The sequence below is a fragment of the Meles meles genome, chromosome 3 (assembly GCF_922984935.1).
Source record: "Meles meles chromosome 3, mMelMel3.1 paternal haplotype, whole genome shotgun sequence".
In the NCBI taxonomy this organism is placed as follows: Eukaryota; Metazoa; Chordata; class Mammalia; order Carnivora; family Mustelidae; genus Meles; species Meles meles.
Window position 1 is genome coordinate 122848467 of NC_060068.1, and position 22134 is coordinate 122870600.

A 22134-nucleotide genomic window follows, 5' to 3' on the forward strand; every position below is an offset into this window, starting at 1 on the left:
TTAACTTAATATGTACCACTAATTTGGTAGTCACTTCTCATCAATTCATCCAATCATGATTTATTGACCCTACTGTCAGGTCATGGGTGAAGACAGACAACTTCCTCTTCTAAAAAAGCCACTTCACCTTTACGGAAAATGAGAAGTAACGGAAGTCAAGAGAAATTCTAGCTTATAAGTGCTTTGAAGAAAACCAATGGGACAGAGAAAGCCTCTTAGTAATACTTAGGCTAAGGCATCCTCCCCATACCATTGCTGGTCCCAAATTAACATTTGTTGGCACTAGATGCTACTGCAACATAAACTGAACCATGTATTATGTGCTATTTTGTGGCCAGCTTCTTTTGTTCAGTATGTTTTTGAAAGTCACCCTGATCATTCATTGTTGCTTTTATCAGTTTATTACCAAAAGTAGTACTCAACAGCGTGGATATACTAATTTGTTTGGCAATCAGTGTCAAAGGCTTTGAAGCTCATGGTCAAAATGAATTTGCTTTTCAAAAGCTTATCACAGGTGCTAAAGAAAAGAATGAATTGGAAGGGTCCAACTGTGGCAGTTGGGAGGCCAAGAAGGCTATGACCGCCAGTCTAGGCAACTGTAGCTTGGGATGGATGGCTGTGTGCTACATCCAATTCCCAGTTGTCAGCTGTAACTTACAATTTTCTGAGAAGGTTCTCATCTGTTAACCCCCTTTTCTTATGTGGAACTGAAAATCTTAAAAGAGAGCTGAGAATGTATATTGACTGCTAGTGCAATGGGATGTATACCCCGCAGGGCAGTTAACTTTTGCTTTCTGACTGAACACCTAGAACTTTCGGACAGAGTATGTAGTTAAATGTTTTAGATTTCTCCTATCTTTTTGAAGTGTGAAAGTAATATACACCACAGCAACCTGGTATTTCCACTTTTCTCCAACTTAAGACTCACAAAATTCAGGGAGTATGTAGAATATAAGTATTTTGGATACAGAAAAATAGGAGACCCTCCAGCCTAAGAACACAGAACAGAGCCTCAAGCCTTCAATAGTAGACAAGACCCTTAGCACACACGAGCCTCTAAAATTTTTCTCAGAACCAGTTCTTAGAACTTTCACAGCATTAAACAGGACCTCTACTGCCAAATCCATGAGTCAGGGAGCAACTGGCTCTGGCAAGAAGGTAGCCTTAGACTTTCTGAAATAACATTAACCCTTTATTGTTAACAATACTGGAACTTTAAAAAATTAAAACGAAAAGAAACTAACATTTCCAGAGCCCAGACCACTACCTTTTATTCAGCAGCTGTGTGTGTGGTGACCCCCAACTTTTCTTGGACCATTTCCAACAAAAGCCCCACACCCTAGACTATTTCTCTCCCTCATTTAAGCTACTGGTTGTCAAGACCACCTACAAGCTTCTACAGCTTTGTGACACTATAAACCTCATACTATTATTACTTGCTTAAGTCCATTTAGACAGTCTGATCTGCTCTCCCCAAATGGCATTATTTTGTTCTGTGGTTGAAACTGAAGGTAACACCTTACATGACCAAGGTATCAAGTGAAGAGAAGTTTCTCTCAGTTACTCAAGTTATGTCACTGCCCTCTAAATGCTCTGACAACTCCATTACTTTTGCAAAGGGTCTGATCTGACCATCCATAAAGTGAAGCTAATGATCACCACCCACCCAGACTGTTCCTAATTGCCATTCTTTTTTATTTTACAGGATTTTGACAGCGAGCAAGCATGAGCAGGGGGAGGGGCAGGAAAGGGAGAAGTAGACTCCCCGCTGAGTGGGGAGCCCCATGGAAGTCTCCATCCCAGAACCCTGAGACCATGACCCAAGCTGAAAGTCAGACACTTTACGGACTGAGCCACACAGGTGCCCCTGCCATTCTTTACAAGAAATGGATCATTCCAGGTCTGAGAAAGAAAATGAAGATGAACCTGGAAAATGTTCTCACTAGAAAACAAGACATTATCAGACTACTAGAGTCTGTGATGGTAGGAACAAGCTCAAAGGGTCTCCCATCAGCCAAAAAAGTTCAAGCAAAATACCGATATATAAAAAAATTTGAATCCAAGATACTTAACTAAAACTACCTTCAGAGGTTGCTCTGATGAAAGAATACCAATCCATCATTCTGAAAATTAGTAAATAACATCCAAATACTTATTTTTCAAAAGTCAGGTACAGAGGCAATACAAGTGGGGATTTTTAAAGGAAATACCTGCAAATTGTGAATGATATCGCTAAAGAACTAAGCCATTAAACATTCCTATCTTGGAGACTGGCTTAAGAAAGGGAAATAATAGTTACTCCATCAAGAAATGCTGTGAATTGTGTAAGACTGATGATTCACAGACCTGTACTCCTGAAGCAAATAATGTATGTTTAAAAAGTTAAATATAAAGTACTTTTAAAAAGTATTATTCCCGGTATACCTACTATAAATTCCCCAAATTAAGGATAATAAACCAGGTTTCTCTTACAGGTCCCTCTACTACTTTAAATCAAGATTTGGGGTGCCTTGAGTGGCCGCTTGATTTCAGTTCAGGTCATGTGATCTGAAGATCTTCAGACCAAGCCCCTTTTTTCAAACTCCCTGCTCAGTGGGGATTCTAAATTCTTTCCCTCTGCCCCTTCCCACCACCCTCTCTCCTCTTCTAAAATAAATCTTTTAAAAAGAAAATGAGTACTGGGGCACACCAGGGTAGCTTTGGTCAGTGAAATGTCTGCCACTGGCTTGGGTCATGATCCCAAAGTCCTGGGATCAAGTCCCACAATGGGTTCCTTGCTCAGCTGGGAGCCTACTTCTTCCTCTGCCTGCAGTGTCCCCTTCTTGTGCACTCACTCTAACAAAAAGAAAAAAAATTTAAGATTTTTTTGTTAGAGACAGACAGAGCATATGCAGGGACTTGATCCCAGGACCTTGGGATCATGACCCTGAGCCAATGGCAAACACTTAAAACAACTAAGCCACCCAGGTGTCCCATACATTTTAAAAAAAAAAAAAAAAAAAAAAGCACTAGGGACGAAGGGAATTACTTTTTTCCTAGTTAGTCTTAGAAAACTAAAAATGCTTTGATTAAAAAAAATCTTTAGCTTTCCCTAAGTACCTTAATTGTATTGTTTTTTAGTAATTAAACCAATATTGATCTAAATATGGCCAATCTCACTTAACAGTTTGTATTGCACAAGTGTTTTTTAAAGGAAGAATTTTCAGTCACAAGCCTAGGAGTTCAATTTTCAGATTAACATATTTTGTTGGCTGAAGTCCAGTACCAAGCACTTTTAAGTGACTTCGGAGGCACAAGAAAACCTGCCCTACCTGGAATCTTTTACAAAGATAGATCTGATCGGTTTTATTTAATGTGCAAAAAGTGACTACCAGTAAGGCCAACAGCTTTCCCTCAGAATGGGGAGAAGTCCTTTTGGTCTTCTTGCTACATTAGGTACCCATCAGCTAAACCCAAGGGTTAACTTCTACACAAAGCAACTCAAAACATTTCAGACCTACATTTTGGTTAAGACATTATATTCCATGTATACTTCTACTTCTGAACATTTTAAGTAACTAATTACATAATATAGTCCTACATCATCACGTACTGTCATGCAAAACACTATCTGGGGAAGGAATGACTCAACTTTAATTTATTTTGTTCTTGGTAGCACTCTGGCACTATTTAAGATCAGTAACTTTTGAAATTCACATGCAGGCTAAGCTTTTTGGGAGTCTATCAATTTAAAGTATATGATCTCTTAAACATTAAGCATAAAACATCCTTTAAAATAAGAGGTACTTTTAAGTCAAATTAAGAACAATGAACATTTGCCATTTCCAACTGAATCCATTAAAATAAGATATAAAAAGAGAAACTACAAGGACAGACACCTTGAAAAGGAAATGGAATAATCGAAGAAAACCAAAACCTTAAAGTAAATGACTAGAAGAGACACCTGAAGCCTGGAAAGTGGGATTAGAAAGACAGTACTGTACCAACCCTTTCCACCCTCCATAGTAAAGTTACTCAGCGCCTGCTGGATGGCTCAGCCCATAGGGCATCTCTGACTCGTGATCCCAGGGCCGTGAGTTCAAGCCCCATGGTAGACATGGAGCCTACTTAAAAAAGTAAAATGAAAAATAAGGATGCTCTACCAAAACCATTAAAGATTAAAAGGCTGATACCCACTCATTCCCATCAAGGTATTTAGAACTACAGCCTCATCAAAGACAGCAATTCTCCTAATCAACATAAAAGATAGAGGGTAAAAACAAAAAAACTTGAGTAAACAATGCATGAGTGAAAAGGGTTTCTTCAAACTTCAAATAATACGTCCCCCAAACACCAAAGAACATTTGGAAGTTAATAAAACCATCACAAATTTGAAGACATAAAATAGTCCTTTCTCCTAAAGTGAAAACAAAAAGCAACGATGAAAAACATCCAAGAGCATCAAACCAAAGGCCCAAGAACAGACAGACTTTAAATAGGAGAGCAAAATCTCCCCCAAGAACATGGCCCCAAACTAGAGACTCCCTGGAGAACAGACCCAGTCTACCCAGGGCCCAGAACAAGATAAATTATAAAATTTCAGGAAACCAACAATAGGGCACTCTTAATCAGTTCTCAGGAAAACTGGTCCTAGACAAACACATGAAAATGGCAACAGAATAAGCCAGAAAGGGCACAATTAAAATTCTGAGAAGATTTAGCAGCAGTGAATTGTGTAAAAAATGGACTTTTCAGATTAAAAGTGGTCAGAAAATACTTCTTCCAGGTATTAGCGAACTACTGGGAGACACCACAGCAAGACAAGAGGAAGAAGAGTAATCTAACAGAACCATCATACAATTGGCACAGGGTAAAACAGATAAAAGATGCCAAGAATTAGCCCCTCAATGTCATGTAATCACCACATGCAATAAATTAATCTTTCTCCTACAGACTTAAAAATGTGTAAATTATGTGCACTTTTGGGCTGATAAAAAGTCAACAGAATTCGTCCTTTAGAAATTGAAAAATGTCAGAATTCGTTCCCCTTTAGATGAAAAACCCCAGTTGAGAAAAGCTGCCGCAACATGTTCAACATGTCAGATTTTACCAGTAAAAACTGGGCTAAAGTGGATAGGTGGTCTGGCTTGGAAACACGCCTGCATGGTCGTAATTATCATCTGTTATTAAGAAGTGGGAAGTTTTAAACATGAAATGCTCAAGATGAAAAATAGATGGGTTAACTCTAAGCAGAACTATTTGGAGGGGTAAGGAAGGGATTTCAGGATAGTATTTGACCCTTTTAACTATGTACACACTTATTTCTTTGACAAAGTATAAGAAGGGTAAATAACAGAAAGAGAAACAGTGCTACTTTATTAAAATACTGAGTTTATTTCACATGTATATTTTTGTCTCCCCACCATTTCCATTTGTCTGACCACCACTACTACTATGTCCTATCATAACATTCCATACATACTTAAAACCAAGCAAAGGGTGGAGTTCCATCTTTAAAAACTAAACAGGCATTTTGGACAACACATTCTTGGCAATGGAACCTGGACAACATTTATCAGACACGGTAGGGAAAGTTCTCACTCTGCATTATAAAAAGGACAGCCAGATATCAACTGTTACAGAAATGAAATAAGACGGAAAATTTTAACAAACTGTTTAAACTATTTTCTTAAAGAGACTTCCTCCACTGCCAGAGATCTTGAATAGCCTGGAAAAAAAAGAAATGCGGTTAAAGAACCACAACACTTCATAGACACCAATAAATTAAACCATGTCTCTTTGTACAGTTCAACATATCTATTTTTCATCTTACCACCAAAAAGGTTCACTAAATAATTAAGAATTTCAACCAAATATATACTCAGACATAATTTATTTCAAATACTTCAAATCAGACTAAAATCATGTGAAGCAGGGTCAGTGGTACTCATATGTATCTAACAGCTTAGATAAATGAAATGCAACCGTAGGGAAGCCAGTTTGGCCAATGTAATCTGCTTCAGGGCTGCCAGATTTAACATGTAGAAATACAGAACACAGTTAAACACATTTATTTCTAAGCCTATGGGACACATACTAAAAAAATTACATTTACTTGAAACACACCAGATTAACTACTCACACGTGCTCTTATCTGGTTTGTTAAATCACTTAACACCAATCTTCCAAGACATAATCTGTTTTCCATTCTTAAAATCTAATGATTTGATGTTGTCTACCGACAAAAGAGCATCTCTGTCCATTTCTTTTTTTTAATATTTTATTTATTCGACAGAGAAATCACAACTAGGCAGAGAGGCAGGCAGAGAGAGAGGAGGAAGCAGGCTCCCCGCAGAGCAGAGAGCCCCATGTGGGGCTTGATCCCAGGACCCTGGGATCATGACCTGAGCCGAAAGCAGAGGCTTTAACCCACTGAGCCACCCAGGCGCCCCCCCTCTCTCTCTGTACATTTCTATGTCCTCCTTTAGCACATGATGAAATTTATACTTATTCTCATACTAGTATTAACATCCACGTAAAAGAATCATTATTCAAATGACAGTCTTGGCTAAGTATAGTTATTAACTATCCACTTCAAGTTGGCATTTCTTTTCCTGTTCAAAGATAACGTTCTTTTTAAAAGGCATCTTGAGATGCCTGGCTGCTCAGTTGGTAGAGCATGTAGACTCTTGATCTTGGGGTTGTGGTACAAACCCTGCGATGGATGTGAGATACTTAAAAAATAACCTTTAAAAAATAATAGTCTTGATGTTTGTCAAGTCTACAGCCTTCAACAAGTCCCCTTTAACACAATAGGAGTACATTACAGTTAGTTTTTGGAATTTCTCTGCATTTACATAATCCTACTGCTAAACGTAGGCTTTATTCAATTAACCATTTAAAAATGTCACTAAGAACATTTAAGAGTCTTCTTCAGAAGTATGATCTCCAGGGCTTCAAATAGGACTCTGAAAAATACCATTATTCAACAGCCACTGGGTTTCAAACACAAAGGAACGGAGTATCAAACGTGAGTAAATCTCACAAAAATCCTCCCTCAGTTCAGTATAAATGCTGAAGAACAATCTCATGACACTCTGGTCAAAAAAAAAAAACATCAGACGCCACCAGGGCAGTACTATGCAGAATATGAGGACAGCAAAACACCTTTTGTAGAATCATCACTGCTTTGAGTAAACATTTTATCTTTACAAAAATATTCACCAAAATTTCATCTGTTGTTTCTCCACAAAAAGCAGTATAATTGTTTTCATTAACTCAATTCAAACATTTGCAAAGATTTGCTAGCATTTCTCAAGTCCCATCTGGAAGGGATTTTAGTAGCCAAATCCTCAGAAGCAACTCTTTTTCACTAGAAAAACTGCACAAGCAATGGAAAAAAATGTTTATACACTGTGACCCGTATCTGTAAGTATGCTGTAAAAACGTGAGGCATACTCATAGTTTTGATAAATCTCTGTAACAGTAAGCAGAACTACTTTTGAATACTGCAGAAATTTCATTCTTGCACTCGAGAATAGGCTTTCAGTTTTAGACTCAGAAAATACTTCTGAAAGCAGGAATTCAGTCATTTCAGCTGCCAAGACTGATATACTGGGTGGAAGTCCTTTACAACTTTGGTTATTTTTTCTTCCCCTGAATTGTTCTTAATTACAAGTTTTATTTCACCACTTCCTTTGGTACTAGTGGGAGAAATCATTTGTTTTGTGCTTCCTGTTAGTAAATGCTGGTTTACATCTTACTTTCCACTACACAATATTTGTGAACTAATAGCTGCATACTGCAGTTTCACAAGATTTTTGTTTAACAGATGTCCACTATTCAGAAAATTCACACTTGCACTTTGGGGTTCAAATATACACAAACAGAACAGCAATCAAAAGAGTACAAGACTGAATTTCATCATTTCACAGCCATGTAATTAAGGCTGACCTCACAAATAGTAGTGTTGAAATACTGAATGGGTTTCAAACTGGACATAAACAGTACTGCCATTTAAGTTATCTAAGTACTTAAACAACTGGCAGGAAATAAACTCAAACTGACAAAATTTCCTCGTTTACTGAGAAAAGTTGAGGCTTGGGGATATTTGACAAAAGCCATTTAACAGAGTGTTCTGTATATAAGACACCTAGGAACCTTACCTGTTTTTACGTTTTCCTTTATAATCTGAGTTAGCAACCATAAATAAGACAATAAAAATAAATGCATTTTTTTCTATTGACAAAATACCACATAATACAAAACTTAACAGATGATGCAAACGAATATACTGAATATTAACTACAATTTGGCTTCTTGCTTCCAGATTTTACACTTTAGGCTGATTTCAGCAAAATATGCTTCCCCTAAAGACCAATGGAGATAATGGTCTTCTCTGCCAACTCATAAGAAAGCCGAAGTCCAGACTACCTCAAATACTCAAATGGAGCAGCAAGGAAACCACAGAATAATACTTCCTTAACCAACAAAGCACAAAAATTGAAAGTGAGTTCAGGAACCAGAAAGATAATTTACCCACTATTATCAAAAGCTGAGAAAAATGTACTGAAGAGTTATCTTCTCAATCTCTACCAACTAAATCCTTAAAAGTTTCCTTGTATTTAATCTGAAGTATTGTCTGTGGTTAGGAACCTTTTAAAAAAAGCCAACACTTAAACTAAAAGAATCCTAAGTAAGTCACAATAAAATACTTGGATTTGGTCCTATGTCCTGAAAATTCAGTTACCTCTTGGTCAGTCATCCGGAAGCAATTCTTCACATAATTGATGAACTTGGCTTCCACTTTGGGAAGAGAACCACCCTAGGAGACACAAGCATTATTAAGGTTAAGTACGGAAACACTGTTTTTGAAATATTATGAAATTCCTCAGATTTTCATGCTATTTACACACATCACTGGTTCATTTCGTATCAATTCAACTCTTTCATCTTAATACTGTTTTTTAGGCCCAGAAACACCTACTGAGCAACGAGATTTAGGAGCTAGGTCTTCCATTAAGGAGGGCAAATGATGTAATGAACGTTGGGTATAAAACTGATGAATCACTGAACTCTACCTCTGAAACTAATACACTGTGTTAATCAATTGAATTTAAAGTTAAAAGAGGGGGGGAACCCTAGGTCTTTCATAGTATTCCCATACTGCTATGTTTATCAGTCTCGAATTCTCTCCAATTTTAGACAATATATTTTGTCTAAAAATACAAAATATAAGCTACACTTGAGATTCTTCAGACCCTCAAATGTCAACTGCCTGCCTACTGTATTATATACCACCCAGAACCAAATACAAAACAAAGGTATACCCTTTTTTTGAGTACCACATACAAAGAAATCAAAATTGTTTTAATACTTACTAAAGACCTAGGTCCAGCACAATGCTAACCTGGGAGTCAGTTCAGGATGTTTATGAAGTCAAACAAGAGGGAAAATTAGCCCCACATTTCACTAATTGTAACTTGGAACCTCCTTCATCAATTATGGACACACGGAAGAAATCGTAATACTACTAGCACCAAATTATTTTCAAAATATTTCATCACCAAGTATTTTTAAACACAGTAATTACTGCAAAATACCCTGAGATGTTCATATTCATCACTACTTCTGAATGATCTTATTTACACTAAGTATATCCTTTTTGTTTCCTCTTTTTATAACTAAATTTTAGTTTTCCTTTAACCTCAATTTTCTACATGTTTTAAAAGATCAAGGCTTCAAAATGCCAAAAGAATCATGGCACGAACTGTTTAGGGATCAGACGTATGGTGTAAGATAAATTACCTCTATAACCAGAAAATAAACCTCACTGTAATTTCCAATTTTTAAATTATTGTCACATACATTATTTGATTCATTAAAATATTTATTGAGCAGCTAGGGAGATACAGAAGTGATTGAAACATCATCAAGAAGTGAGGCAATTGCACACATCATCGAAAGCCAAGTGTTAGGGATCACTGAAATCACAGCAGTCAAAAGAAAAGTGCTTTAGGAGATCAAGAATGAGATTGCTTCCAGCCTGGAAGGGGGTGTGGGTGGGTGGCAAATCAGGAAAGGGAATCTGAAACTTCAGTCTGGATTGTTGATGACAGTCAGTATGGACTATATTTGTCTCTCCTTTTCCTCTCTCCCCAGCTTTGGGCTTAATTTACCAGTAGTGCCCAGGACTGTTCAATTCGCCTGTAATTAAATCAAGGAGATAGGACCATATTAAAATGGGGGGGGGGAATCTAAAAGATGTCATTTTAGCATTGTATGCAAGGGATAAAAATTAAGCCGTGATACCAGAAGCTAGAAAAGTATACCATAGCACCAAAGCACAAATGAACACATCCTGGTTCTAAATATTATTTTTCCAACTGACTCTTCACTGCACAAGGACATCTAACAAAGCCAGGTAAAACTTGGAAAGCACAGGAAAAACATGGGGAAAGGAGAGTCAGCAATTTTTCTTCACCATCCCGCCTTTACTCTCACTAACTGGGGTCTTATATCGTAACTCACAGAATTATAGCCTTTCTCAAATGTTTCAAGACATTTTAAACTATTTATTCCATATTCTACAAGTCCAAGTTCACTAAGGTTTAGTTGAGCTCCCCAGTCAAGCAGCAGGATGAGAGCTAATTTCTTCTCACATTTCCAATAAGACAAAAGGCTTTTCAAATTTAAGTGTTATTAAAGATTCAAGATATTATCACATATATTGACCAGTAATATCTCAGTATAAAAAGCAAATAGAAAAAGACATTTTCCAATTTGTTGGAAAATGTTTGACTAGAGTCAGTCATGAGTATTTTTTTAGCTACACCACCAAACACTGTCTCCACTTTTCCAGTGGCTTACAATTTTATAAAACCCAAACGCCCTCTGCTGGTTCTGTAGCATCTTACAACCAAAAAAACAAGCAAAGGAATCTACTGAACTTCTAAAATTAATATATAATGTATTATTTGTTTCAGGGGTACAGGTCTGTGAATCATCAGTCTTACACAATTCACAGCACTCACCATAGCACACATTTAAGATCAGAATGAATCTTAAAACCAATTTAGTTGTATTTCTTTTATAAAATAAAATACAAATACATTCAAGTACACACCAAAAAAATCATGAGATTAGAAACAAATGTGAAAAAACAAGTAATCCATTTCTGAAAACAAAACAAAAAAAGACACAAAAGGGGCAGGAGTAGCAAGGTAAAAAAAAAAGGAGCAATCTAGTTCCATACCTTAACATAAAGAGGAATAAACCTATCTAGTTCTTAAAGAAAGATCCTTTTACTCACTTTTTCTATACTTGCTTGCATTTTTGCTTTAATGTCTTCTACAGAACTAGGTCCTTTCGGTGTCTTGGGAGTCTTTTCCTGTTTTTTGAAAGATTCTTGACCCTGGGCGGAGGAGGGAGAGAAAAAGATGAATTTCAAAAGGTCCTTAGAGTATAGCTCTTAAGACCCATCCCCTATCTACCTGTTTTTTCTCAAGAAAGATCCCTCTTATTTACCATCCTTCCTTGTAAAATGTACAGAGTTGCACTGTTATTTCGAATTAACATCTGAACAACTGTTTTTTATTCTTAGTATCATCCCTTAAGAAAGGAATAGGAATACTTTGAGCTTGCTTTTGTAATTCAACACCAGATCAGTTCTACACTTAGATACACTTAAAGGTTTCAAAACTGAAACCCAAAGGCCCCAAGAATGAAGCAAGTAAATGCAGCTTGATATGCTGAAAGCCCATCTTGCCACTTCTATTAATCTCCAAGCCCAGGTACTGTGGTTCTTTTAAAGCTGTCAGATCGTACCACACAGCCAGGGTTGAAAAACTGCACCATGCCATAAAACACTTTCAACAAACTCCTTACAGGACACAACAGTTTGTAATGCAATAAAAATCTTTCTGTTAGCACCCTCCTCCATTAGAATGCCAGCAGTCATACACAGGACAATAATTACTAACAAGCATACTTTGGCTCTTTAAGACAAAGGGTTCTCCAAACAATGTCAAATTTCAGACTAGCTTCTTCCACAGGAGAACTTTGTAGTTTTTTAACTACTGCAATGAAAGCTGCATTTATGCGTATGGTGCCACTTACTTTTGTTCTTGGTGTTGATGGTTTTGAGTCTTTTCCATTCTGGTTCGATTTCTGTGCATTTTTGGCTGGAGTATCTCGTATAGACTGCAATTAGAAATTAATCTTAATCACTGCCCTCTCAACAACAGATATGAGTGCAAATAAAACTTCTTAAAACAACCTATGTGGCAGTCAGGCTAAGACAAAAGCAGTCATTCTGACAAAAGGTGTAAAGAACTAAAAGTGGGAGGAGGCCCCATGGATAATGAAAACAGATCATTCTTCACTACTAGGAAAGTTTTTAGGATGACAACCCTACTCAGGACTAAAGTAATCAACTCCTCCCAAAGCAGCTTTCATTAACTACAAAACAAGTGAAAAGCACTAAAAAATTTCCAACATTTCTGTTATTAGCTGTTTCGGACCTCATACCATTTATCCTACTTACTTTCTTTACTGGAGCCTTTTCTTCAGCTTCCTCATCTTCAAAATCATCATCATCATCACTACAAATGGAGAGAGTTATTAATACTGACTCAATGCACTCACATAAGCCAAAAAACTATGTAGAAATTGGATGAACCTGTTTTGTCAATCAAGACAGTAACTTTCAGACTTTTGGGCACTGACAAATAGAAGCAAGATCTTGAAGAGCTTTTCTGCACGTTCATCTTCATTACAGCATTACTCACAATTTCCAAGAGGTGAAGCAACCCAAATATCCATTAATAGTCAAATACATAAGAAAATGGATATATACACAATTAATGGAATATTCCTAGTTATTACTACAATACTCAGATTTTGGGGTAAGATTTGAGGGAGTGCGAGCAAGCATGGAGTGGAACTCTCTAAATCTCAGGACCCTGAGGATCATGACTGACCTGAAATCAAGTCAGACACTTAAACGACTGAGCCACCCAGGCGCTCCTGGAATATATTCACTTTTAAAGGAAATCTGTCACATGCTAAACACAGACGAACGCTGAAAATAGGTAACTGAAACAGAACAGTCACAGAAAGACATACTACATGATCCTACTTAATGAGGCATCAAAAGTAATCTTTATATTCCTAACAACCCAAAAGCGGATTGGTGGTTGCCAGATGACTCCAGACAGCTGGAGAATGGTAGAAAGGAGTTTTCAATGAGTATGATTTTCAATATTAAGTAGATAAGAGTTTAAGATTTATTACACAACAGTATGAATATGGTTAGCACTCCTGAACTACACACTTAAAAAATGGTTTAAATGGTAAATACTGTGTTCTTTTACAAATAAATGATTAAAAAAATTGGAGATCGTAGTTTAAAGAAATTTAATAGAAACATATGTTCACACATCAGCAGAAATATTCTACAGTGGCAACTCCAAAATAATTTACAGATTCATCACAGTCCCTAAGAGTCCCAAATGACTTCTCTGTAGAAAATGATCCTAAAATTTGTACCAAAATTTAAGAACCTGAAGCAGCCAAAACTATCTTGAAAAAGAACAAAGTTGGAGGATTCACCTAGTGTTTTCAAAGAAACCCACAAACACTACAAAGCAACAGAAATCAAACTGTGGGGGCACCTTGGTGGCTCAGTGGGTTAAAGCCTCTGCCTTTGGCTCGGGTCATGATCTCAGGATCCAGGGATCGAGCCCCACATCAGGCTCTCTGCTCAGCAGGGAGCCTGCTTACTCCTCTCTCTCTCTGCCTGCCTCTCTGCCTATTTGTGATGTCTGTCAAATAAATAAATAAAATCTTAAAAAAAAAAAAAAGAAAACAAATTGTGTTTTACCAGCACTTAACGATACACACCCATTAATAAAACTGGAAAGCCCAGAAATAAACCCATGTATTTATAGTAATTGTATTTTCAACAATAGTGCTCACACTATTAATTCAATGGTGAAAGAAGCCTAACAAATGGTGCTGGGAAAACTGGAAATCCACATGCAGAATCTTAAGTTGGTCCCCCTAACTTCACACCATACACAAAAACAGACTCAGAAATCTATTAAAGATCTAAATATAAAACATAGTAAAGATTTCACTAGAGTTGGCAATTGCTTCTTAACGTTAATAACAAAAACACAAGCAGCAAAATAAATAAAATGGACTTCACAAATCATTAAAAATAAAAATTTAAGCTAACGTAACATTGTATGGTCAACTATGCTTCAATTACAAAGAAGGCAATGAGGATACTAAAAACGCTTCTGCAAAGGATACCACTCAAGTGTGGAAGACAACCAAAAGAATGGGAGAAAATATTTGTATCTGATAAGGTGCTTGTCCCAAAACACAAAAAACCTCTTACAACTCAATAGCAAGACAAGTACTAGTAATACTACAAAATACATGATTTTTTTAAGACTCAAGACATCAATCACATACTGTATGTAAAATTCCATTTACAAGAAATATCCAAAACAGGCAAATCCATAAAAGACAAAGTACATGACTGATTGCGTAGAGCTGGAGAATATAAATATAAGTTATAGTATGGTTTCTTTCTGAAGAAATGAAATGGTCTGAAATCGTGGTTGATGACTGCACAACTATGCAATATAAGAACCACTGAATTGTGCATTCTAATTCTAAACTGGTGAATTGTACGGAAAAATTTGAGAAGTTCATATAGGTATTAGCTAATAACAAATTCATATTTTAATTACCTCAAAAACTAACTTTTATACTAACCAAAATGTTTTCTTTTCCACACCAGTGTCTAAATTAAGCACTTAATCTACTTGCACCAAGAAAACACCCATCTTTCCAGAACTGGGGTAAGTAAATACGACTGACAAATATCACACAGTATGGGCAAAACTATATATACACTGTCCTTTAATTTAAAAAGTGATTCTGTCAATTTTGGCTTTAGAGCCCAATCCCTGTTATGTTCTTCCCCACAGTAGAAACAAGATGACAAGAATTTCTATAAAACCAATTATCACAAGCAGTTTTATTTAACTAAACCTACCTATACATTTATCTGACCACACACCCTTTCTTCCCTTATATGAAAACTTTGTAATCTGGACCTTGATTAACATCTATATATATTTATTTCACTCCTCCCTCACTACCAAACTTAAAGACAACTTAGAGGGAACAGGGAAGAACACAAACTCTTCTACACTGTGGTTGTATCAAGAAACATGCCCATTTTAAAGACAGGAAATCTTTCAAAACCCAAGCAGAATAAAGACAACAACTGGGTCCCACTCCAAAGCCTTTCTAGAAGGGATTGTTTCCTCACTGAATAGGTTATTGGACATAAACAGTAAACCTACACAAAGGTAATGTGAGATCAAGGACTAAGTTAAATTGAAAGCACATATACCATTCATATTTCTCATTTCTATTTTAAATCCATTTCCCATTCTTCTCCTGGGGTATATCATTTTAATTCTGACTGATAAAAACTATTCTCCAAAATAGTTAACAGTGAAACAACAACTATATTGTTTCTAAGTCTGATATGCAGGTAATCCTGCATTTTTTTTTAAAGATTTTATTTATTTATTTGACAGAGATAGAGATCACAAGTAGGCAGAGAGGCAGGCAGAGAGAGAGGAGGACGCAGGCTCCCTGCAGAGCAGAGAGCCCGATGCGGGGCTCGATCCCAGGCCCTGAGATCATGACCCGAGCCGAAGGCAGCGGCTTAATCCACTGAGCCACCCAGGCGCCCCAATCCTGCATTTTTTTAAGCATTCAACTCATTTGTCTTTTCCTACTTTACAGCCTTCATTGCCATGCTCAAATGGCTTTTTTAATAACCAGCTTGGCTAGTTGAGGTTACTGAAAACCTAACTCTCATATTTGATCATTACCTAGTATGTGTTTGACCTTAGATTCTGTTTGAATTATGTTTTCTAGATATAAATGTACATATATATGGACCAACCTGGGAACTCAATAAAAAAGCTGACAGATAATTAAAAGTTCAACTTATCAAAAGTTACTGATATTAGTGCACATAGGAAAGACCAATTACAAACATCATTTTATTTTTTAGGTGTATATAACTCTACCTCAGCCTGATCAAGTTTAATAGACCTATCATTAAATTGTTTCCACCCCAATTTTAAATCCTCCACGAACATCCTCTTCATCTCTTTTTAAATGCTGTATTTACAAGACAGAACTCACAAGAGAATGTGACAGAGAGGGATAGACAGGGCACCAGTGAGGCCGCACACATGCACACCCATGAGCAAGGGGAGGTGCAGAAGCAGATTCCCTGCTGAGGGGCTTGATCCCAAGACCCTGGAATCATGACCTGAGCCGAAGGCAGACACCCAACTGACCGAGCCACCCAAGCACCCATTCTTTTTTTTTTAATTTGACAGAGAGAGAAAGAGATCACAAGTAAGCAAAGAGGCAGGCAGAGAGGGAGAAAGCAGGCTCCCCGCTGAGCAGAGAGCCCCACGTGGGGCTGGATCCCAGGACCCTGAGATCAAGCCCCAAACCAAAGGGAGAAACTTAACCCACTGAGCCACCCAGGTGCCCTCCAAGCACCCTTTCTTAATCTCTTTTAGAAGAATCTATTTTACCAATAAGGACCAAAGAACCATGAGCCAAAATCTTTTGTGAGAGGGAAAAAAACCATGAAGTAACAACTTACAAATGAATGTAGCTGGAATTATTCAGATTCTTTCTACCCAAACTATTTATCATATAGCGTTCAATAAAAAACATAGATATCACAGGTTCACTAAATCTTCCTCAAAAAAAAGCTAGTTGGGGCGCCTGGGTGGCTGAGTGGGTTAAAGCCTCTGCCTTCAGCTTAGGTCATGATCCCAGGGTCCTGGGATTGGGCTCCACACATCAGAATCTCTGCTCAGTGGGGAGCCTGCTTCCTTTTCTCTCTCTGCCTGCCTCTGCCTACTTGTTATCTATCAAATGAATAAATAAAATCCTAAAAAAAAAAAAAAAGCTAGTCAAATACATATGGGAAATACTGCATATTCTTTTAAAATTTGCAATACACTGCAGCACTCTAAAGGCCCTAAATCCCGTAACATTCTTTAATTCAGCTATTTTTTTTTAAAGATTTTATTTATTTATTTGACAGAGAGAGAGATCACAAGTAGGCAGAGAGAGAGGAGGAAGCAGGCCCCCTGCGGAGCAGAGAGCCCCATGTGGGGCTTGATCCCAGGACCCTGAGATGATGACCTGAGCGGAAGGCAGCGGCTTAATCCACTGAGCAACCCAGGCGCCCCTAATTCAGCTATTTTAACTCGAAATGACAACCACTGGCCATTTACCCTTTAATTGTATTAATTAAATGGATGGCCGTAGTAAATAATTTCCATAAACCAACCCCCGGACACCTGTCAAGCTTCTAAGAGCATTATTACTTATACTTACTCTTCATCATCATCGTCATCATCGTCATCTTCATCATCATCTTCATCAGCAGCAAGTTTTACTTTTTTCTTAAAGGAAAAAAACGTATATATAAATATATACACCCATATTCATGAACAAGTACTGACCTTAATCACAAACTAAAGGCCAGAGTCAGATATCCGCCATAATTTCACCTACCTGAGGAACCTTGCTACCACTTCCAGGGGCAGAACGCTTCCCAGATATACTAAGGAGTTTCACATCCTCTTCCTCTTCATCTTCTGACTCCGCATCTTCCTCCACAGCTAAAATAAATTTATTATCCACTATTAAAATTCAACTGACAAGGAAGAACTCAGGAAAAAAAGGTGTAACATCCAGTAATGAGCATTTAAAAACAAAGATCTGCTAGAAAAACGGAAAACACGGCACAGAAATTTTTTAAAAAGGACTTTCCAAGGCTAATACTCTCCTAGGTTTTAAATGGGGGGGAAAAGGCTTTTCCAGTTATTTTCCATGTGAATGATTATGAAGACAAGAGTATTAGACCCACTGAACAAAGTTCAAACAGAGAACAAAGCAACTGCATTTGAGAATAAATAGCCTAATACATAGTAACATACCTACTAAGTGCTGTCCACTAATATGCACAGGCCCTGAACCACATTTCAATCGTAAGACCACAGGTGGTGTTATTTCAAAGCCCCCAAGGGAAACCTAAAAAGGAGAAATTTTTAAGGTTAAATGTTCAGTATAAAAACCTGTTCACAACAAACTTAGAAAAATGTTTGCATTAATAGGCATTACAGGCAAACTCATAAGCCAAATGAACAAACCAGTGAACCTGTTTTTCCACTCCTGACAAACAAGTAGCAAACCACTATGTTCAAGAGTTGATCATTCAACCCCACAGTGAAAGAAGACACAGCTACTGCTACTAGTAAGAACCAAAGGAAATTCCTCCTTTCTAAGTTCTTGGTCCAAGTTAAATGACATCTACTTTAATGCAACAGAATCAGACCTGGACATAAATTCCAAAGTTTAAGTGCCCTTACCGTTGGCTGTACAGACATTTTCAAAGTTGCCAGTGTGACTTTAATTGGACTGCCTTCATAATTCATTGCCTCTGCTTCAACAATGTGCAATTCATCCTTTGCACCAGCTCCTAAACTGACCTGTGAACAAAAATAGTATTTCAGCTTAAGTTCGCATTTTACAATCCCCCAAAATTTGTCTTCAAAGAAAAAAAAGGCAATTATAAAACTATTATTACCACTGATTAAAAACTTTATTGTGCACAACATTCAAGTTTTATGTCGCCTTGCCAATCAATTTCTAATATTTGATACATTTGAATAAATGCATAGAAATGTATTTGATGACATAGTGGTAGGTATCAGTTACCCACAGTATGGATCACCTAACATTTACTGGCCACCTATCACAAGTTAGGTAGTAAGGCTACAGGCCTTACTGTAGAGTACAAAAAAGATTCATCACTCAAACCATTCATAAGGGTTTTATAATGCAACCAAAGAAACAAAGTACATAAATATGGAAAGCTGAACATTAGTGTGACTGAACTTCACATGATTACCAACTGAGAGGTAAAGATGCCAAGTGCACTATCACGTATATACAATACTCAATTATAAAAAAATATTATCAAAGGTGTTAAATCATACCAAAAAATAGGCTGGTATCAAGAAAAAGTTTATTTTGGAAAATGTAAATACCGTTCTTAAAGATAACTGGTGCTCATTCTCATCATTATCCACCTTAAAGTGATAATCCTTGTCAGCCTTTAGTTCACAACCTGTAAATAAAGCAAAAAAACAACAAAGAATATCACTGAAAACTTAAGGGAAGATGACTGAACAAGTTTTCTACTGTTCTAGCTACCAAAAGGCAGGGCAGAAGTAGCTCTTCCTGGATTTCTTGAACAATTGTCTGTAAACATCAAATAACACCCACATATGGCTTTATAAATTCCACTTTCCCACTATACTATCTCATTTTCTACTACACTACTATTACCACTTTCAGGTAGAAACAGGCTCGAAGACCGAGTAAATCTGGAACTGAAACCTGTATCTGAAACTAAGTCTAATGTACAATATTGATAAAATCCTACTATTTAAAAAAGATGAATTACCTAAGCACCCAGGTGGCAAACTGAAAAATGAGAATGGTTACACGAACACCTACATGAACAGCTTTTACCTACGAGAAAAACAAATGTAAAAAGAATCAAAACTTACTACAGGGATCAATATCCCTATCTGTAGTTAACAGAAATGATATACATTAAATTATGCTCAGAAATTATATTTAAGAATAGACATATACCAGTGATAGTTCCAGTAGAAACGATTAACACAAAAATATGGTACAAATTGATCAAAAACCCTGGCTATTCACAACGGCTAGAAATAAAAGCCTTAATGTACAGTGCGAGTTATCTACTCCCATTCCATCAATAGGCAAGTTGTTTCAAGGACCATCAGAATACCATTTTAACTAAATGATTCCATTTAACTGCCATCTAACAGTTACTGGTACACAGATGCCTCAATGTTATCTCAATTGATATTGATATCTCAGCATGATATATAAAGAACAAATGTGGGGCAGGATTTGCACTTACTTCAAAGCCTGACAAAAGACAGAGCTTCGACAATTTCATGAAGACTGAAAACCAAAGCTGGGCTCTTTCTACTATGGTACTGCGTTCTGGAGAGAGGAGGGGAAGATTCCTAAACAGTACCAGCCTTACTGACCCAAACTGAACCCTACACACTTTCCCATCTTTTCAAAAGAGCTGTTTGCTCAACGCGTCACAGAAGGCAGTCTTCCCCAGCCTCCCTCCAAAAATAAATAAAATAAAGCACCAGCTCTAGAAGTAAGGGTCTTGGTTTAAATCTACAAGCACAACCTTCGTTAAGTCACTTGAGTTCTGAGCATCAGCACCGTCATCTGCAAAGTGGGCTAACTCAAGCTACCAACGTGAGAACAAAAAAAAAAAGCGCTCTATAAATGAGAACTGCCATCACAGACATTAAGCACTGAACAAAGACTCCCACAATCTTGGCTCCACCAGCCACTGTACCCAACATTTCCCGCCCAAGAGCTTCAATTAAGCCCCAGGATGCCGGGCTCCGGGGTGACAAGACACCAGGTAGACCCGGATGTAGTGCCCACACCCCCTCCTTCCCCCAACCACGTGGCAACCACGTGCTCCCAGCGGTTGCGGCCTCCCCACGCCGGGCCGCGCCTCCCCTCCCCCCGCAACCGGCCGAGGCACGGGGGCTGATTATCGGCCCTAGAGCTCCGCACTCCTGAGGCCTGAGAACAACGCCAGGCTCTAAATACTCTTTTCCCCCAGAAAACAAGACCATGCCCCACACCACGGATTCCCACAACCTCCAGCACCAAGGCCGGGCCCAGCATGAAAGACACTAGCCAAGAGTCACAAGCCTACGAAATCACACAGTCCAAGAGAAAATCATGCCCGTGGCTCTACCGCGTGCCCCCAAATAAAGCCGAACCCTCAGCCTATTGGTTCTACATATTACCTCAGGCCCCGGGCCTCGGATCGCTCCTGCCCCAGGCTTCAGGCTGCCCCTCCTTCCACCGCTTCGAGCTCCAGCTCTCCTTTTCCGACCTCCCATTTCTTAGGCTGCAGGGCCCCGGCACCTCGCTTCCCTCCCTCAGGCCTCTAGCGTGCCTACCTTTCTCTACCCAGCCCAGGCCTCAGGAAGATTCCCGCCCCCCCCCCACCTCAAAGCCACCAGGCCCTGGTCGGCCTCGCCCCAACCTCCCAGCACTTACCGAAAAGATAGTTCTGGGGCCTCAGGGGGCTCATGTCCATATCCATCGAATCTTCCATGGGGTGGTGGCTCGCACTTAGGTGGGAGAGAAGGCGGACGGAGATAAACGACTACCGTTCACAGACCAGCCGCGCAGGACGGAATCACACCAGGGAAAGGACGCGGGCTCCCTGCGCACATATATAGCATCGTGAAGATCTCGCGAGAGCTTCCCAAGTCCCGTCTCCGCGCGCGTGCTCGGGATCCCCCCTCCCCCGGACGGTCCGTCTCCCGCGCAAGCGCTCTTCAACCCCACTCCTTTCCACCTCGCCCCCCGCCTCCTCCAGGTACTTCGCGGGCTCCCACCGAGCACGCGCACTCCTACCCCGGCCCCACCCCTCCGCCGCTGCCGCCTGTGCGCACGCGTGCTTTTCCCTGGTAGCGCGCGCTGCCCCCCTCCAACCCGTCCACGTCCTCTCCGGCTCTGGCGGGCCGGCCTAGCGCCAGGATTCTGCGCAGCCCACCCTGCAAAATGGCGACGGCAACCCTTAGCTGTATTAGGGAGGGAGGGCGAGCCGGTTGTAAATGAGCCAGAGAACGGCTTGGTTCACCTTTCTCCATCACTTCGTGCCTCTCAAGTCTCCAGACAAGCATAACCACCTCGGGATTTTGACTTACCTGAAGACTTGGGCTCAGAGTTCATTGTTTCCCCAAAGTTAAAGCTTCAGGTGCCAGAAACAGTGGATTACTGATGATTTCTTGGGGAGAAAAGATGTAGCGGCTGTTCAGACTTACTCACCTGCTTTTATAGCTCTTCCCTTTCTGAGGAAACATCTCTGAAGTTGAAATCTCTCATCTTAATGTCATTTGGGGGCCTAAAGGGGACTGAGAGAGCCTCTTC

At 38.8% G+C, this 22134-nt stretch overlaps 1 protein-coding gene across 2 annotated transcripts; it reads right to left on the reverse strand.

Moving 5' to 3' along the window:
- Positions 1-5350: 5350 nt before the first annotated feature.
- NPM1 (nucleophosmin 1) lies at positions 5351-21431 on the reverse strand. 2 transcript variants are annotated; one of them, XM_046000657.1, is made up of 11 exons: positions 21256-21431; positions 19161-19240; positions 18480-18599; positions 18048-18141; positions 17623-17729; positions 17443-17510; positions 12524-12581; positions 12097-12180; positions 11291-11392; positions 8729-8803; positions 5351-5707 (listed from the first exon to the last, which is right to left on the reverse strand). In XM_046000657.1, the coding sequence occupies exons 1-11, from the start codon at positions 21311-21313 to the stop codon at positions 5669-5671; spliced, it is 885 nt and encodes a 294-aa protein (XP_045856613.1). In that variant the 5' UTR covers positions 21314-21431; the 3' UTR covers positions 5351-5668. The 2 variants fall into 2 exon arrangements, with proteins under 2 accessions (XP_045856613.1, XP_045856614.1); XM_046000658.1 differs by lacking the exons at positions 5351-5707; positions 8729-8803 and adding an exon at positions 9851-10185.
- Positions 21432-22134: the final 703 nt, after the last annotated feature.

Coding starts and splice junctions, on each gene's coding strand:
- NPM1 (XM_046000657.1), bottom strand. CDS start 21,313: ATGGAAGATTCGATGGATATGGACATGAGCCCCCTGAGGCCCCAGAAC. Junction 12,582..17,442: donor GATGACGATGATGATGAAGA/GTAAGTATAAGT, acceptor CTCCATTTGTAG/TGATGATGATGATGATTTTG. Junction 5,708..8,728: donor TCCGGATGACTGACCAAGAG/GTAACTGAATTT, acceptor TTTTTTTTCCAG/GCTATTCAAGATCTCTGGCA.